The 1,356-nt window shown below is 35.3% G+C and overlaps 1 protein-coding gene across 1 annotated transcript in view; it reads left to right on the plus strand.

Annotated features, from left to right (window-relative positions):
* WNK3 (WNK lysine deficient protein kinase 3) overlaps window positions 1–1,356 on the plus strand; it is a 266,882-nt gene that overhangs the window by 229,494 nt on the left and 36,032 nt on the right. The window contains exon 21 of the mRNA XM_042783403.1: window positions 1,129–1,229. Within this exon, the coding sequence (XP_042639337.1) occupies window positions 1,129–1,229 (101 nt within the window). The remainder of the gene's footprint in view (window positions 1–1,128; window positions 1,230–1,356) is intronic.

A 1,356-nucleotide genomic window follows, 5' to 3' on the forward strand; every position in this document is an offset into this window, starting at 1 on the left:
GCGTTTGAACCTCCAGCCTTCTGGTTAGCCGTCAAATGCCTTAGGCACTACACTACCAGAGCTCCTGGGCTATTAATAGCCATACTTTATTCTGTTTTGCTCTCAAATTATTTCCTCTGTTTGTGTGTAGTTACTAATACCCCATAAGGTCAACACTGAGACGGATTTGGCTTGTTATGATCCCAACCTTTCAAATTCCTGCTTAACTGCCCTTAGCGAAATTTCAGCGATAGAAAATTTTACTGTCCCTTCTCATCTTTTTCATGCCAAGAAATGGATCAGAGGCCATTGCCTAGCCTATGAATTAGTTGTTCTCCAGGTATCTGCCTCATTCTAATCAACCATGTCCATAGGCACAGGATTTCATTGTAAAAACATGTCTGGTACCCTTCAGAAATGCTGTGGGCAAGGCAGTTTGCTTTAGGAGAGGGTTTAAGATGGGTAGAGAGTTTCCTTTGTCTACCCTGCCAAACATTACATAATAAATTTTTTAAAGCCATATAGGTAAGATAAAACAACAACAAACAGAAGCTGAAAAGAAATAATTCTTTTAAAATTTTCAAAAATTAAAGTTAATAGTCTTTTGGTGAATAGTTCCTCATAACATACATTTGTGTAACCACCACCACAATCAGTATACACAACAATTCCCATCATTCCCCCCGCCAAAGTTTCTCATGCTGTCACTTTAAAATCACACACTCCTCCCACTCTGATGTGTTCTCTATTGTAGTTTTACTTTTCAAGACTGTCATAAAAGTGAAATCATATAGCCCTTACCTTTTGATACTGGCTTCTTTCACTCAACACAGTATCTATGAGATTCTTCCAAGTTATTTTGTATTACAATGATTTGTTCCTTTTTATTGCTGAGTAATACTGTATTGCATGTATGTACTACAGTCTGTTTATCCATTCATCTGTTCCAGGACATTTGGGTTGTTTCCAGCTTGGGGTTTTTATGAATAAAGCTGCTATAGATATTCATGTACAGGTTTTTATGTGAAAATATTTACAATTCACTTGGGAAAAACACACAAAAATGGAATTACTGAGTCATATGGTATGTGTATTTTAAATTTAAATGTGTAATTTAAAATTTTAAGAAACCGTCAAACTGTTTTTCAGAGCAACTCCATTCCTACCAGCAATGTATGAGACTTCAGGTTTTTCATATCCTATTCAGTACTTGGTATTATCAGTATTATTAATTTTTGACAGTCTACTAGGTATGCAATGATATATTATGATGGTTTTAATTTTCATTTTCCTAATGGCTAGTGATACTGAACATTTTTTCCTTTGCTTATTTGCCATCCCTGTATCTTCTTTGGATAGTAAAGTCCGTTACCTTTT

Source organism: Orycteropus afer, unplaced genomic scaffold (assembly GCF_000298275.1).
Source record: "Orycteropus afer afer isolate SDZICR_OR568_19922 unplaced genomic scaffold, OryAfe1.0 scaffold01055, whole genome shotgun sequence".
NCBI classification, from domain to species: Eukaryota; Metazoa; Chordata; class Mammalia; order Tubulidentata; family Orycteropodidae; genus Orycteropus; species Orycteropus afer.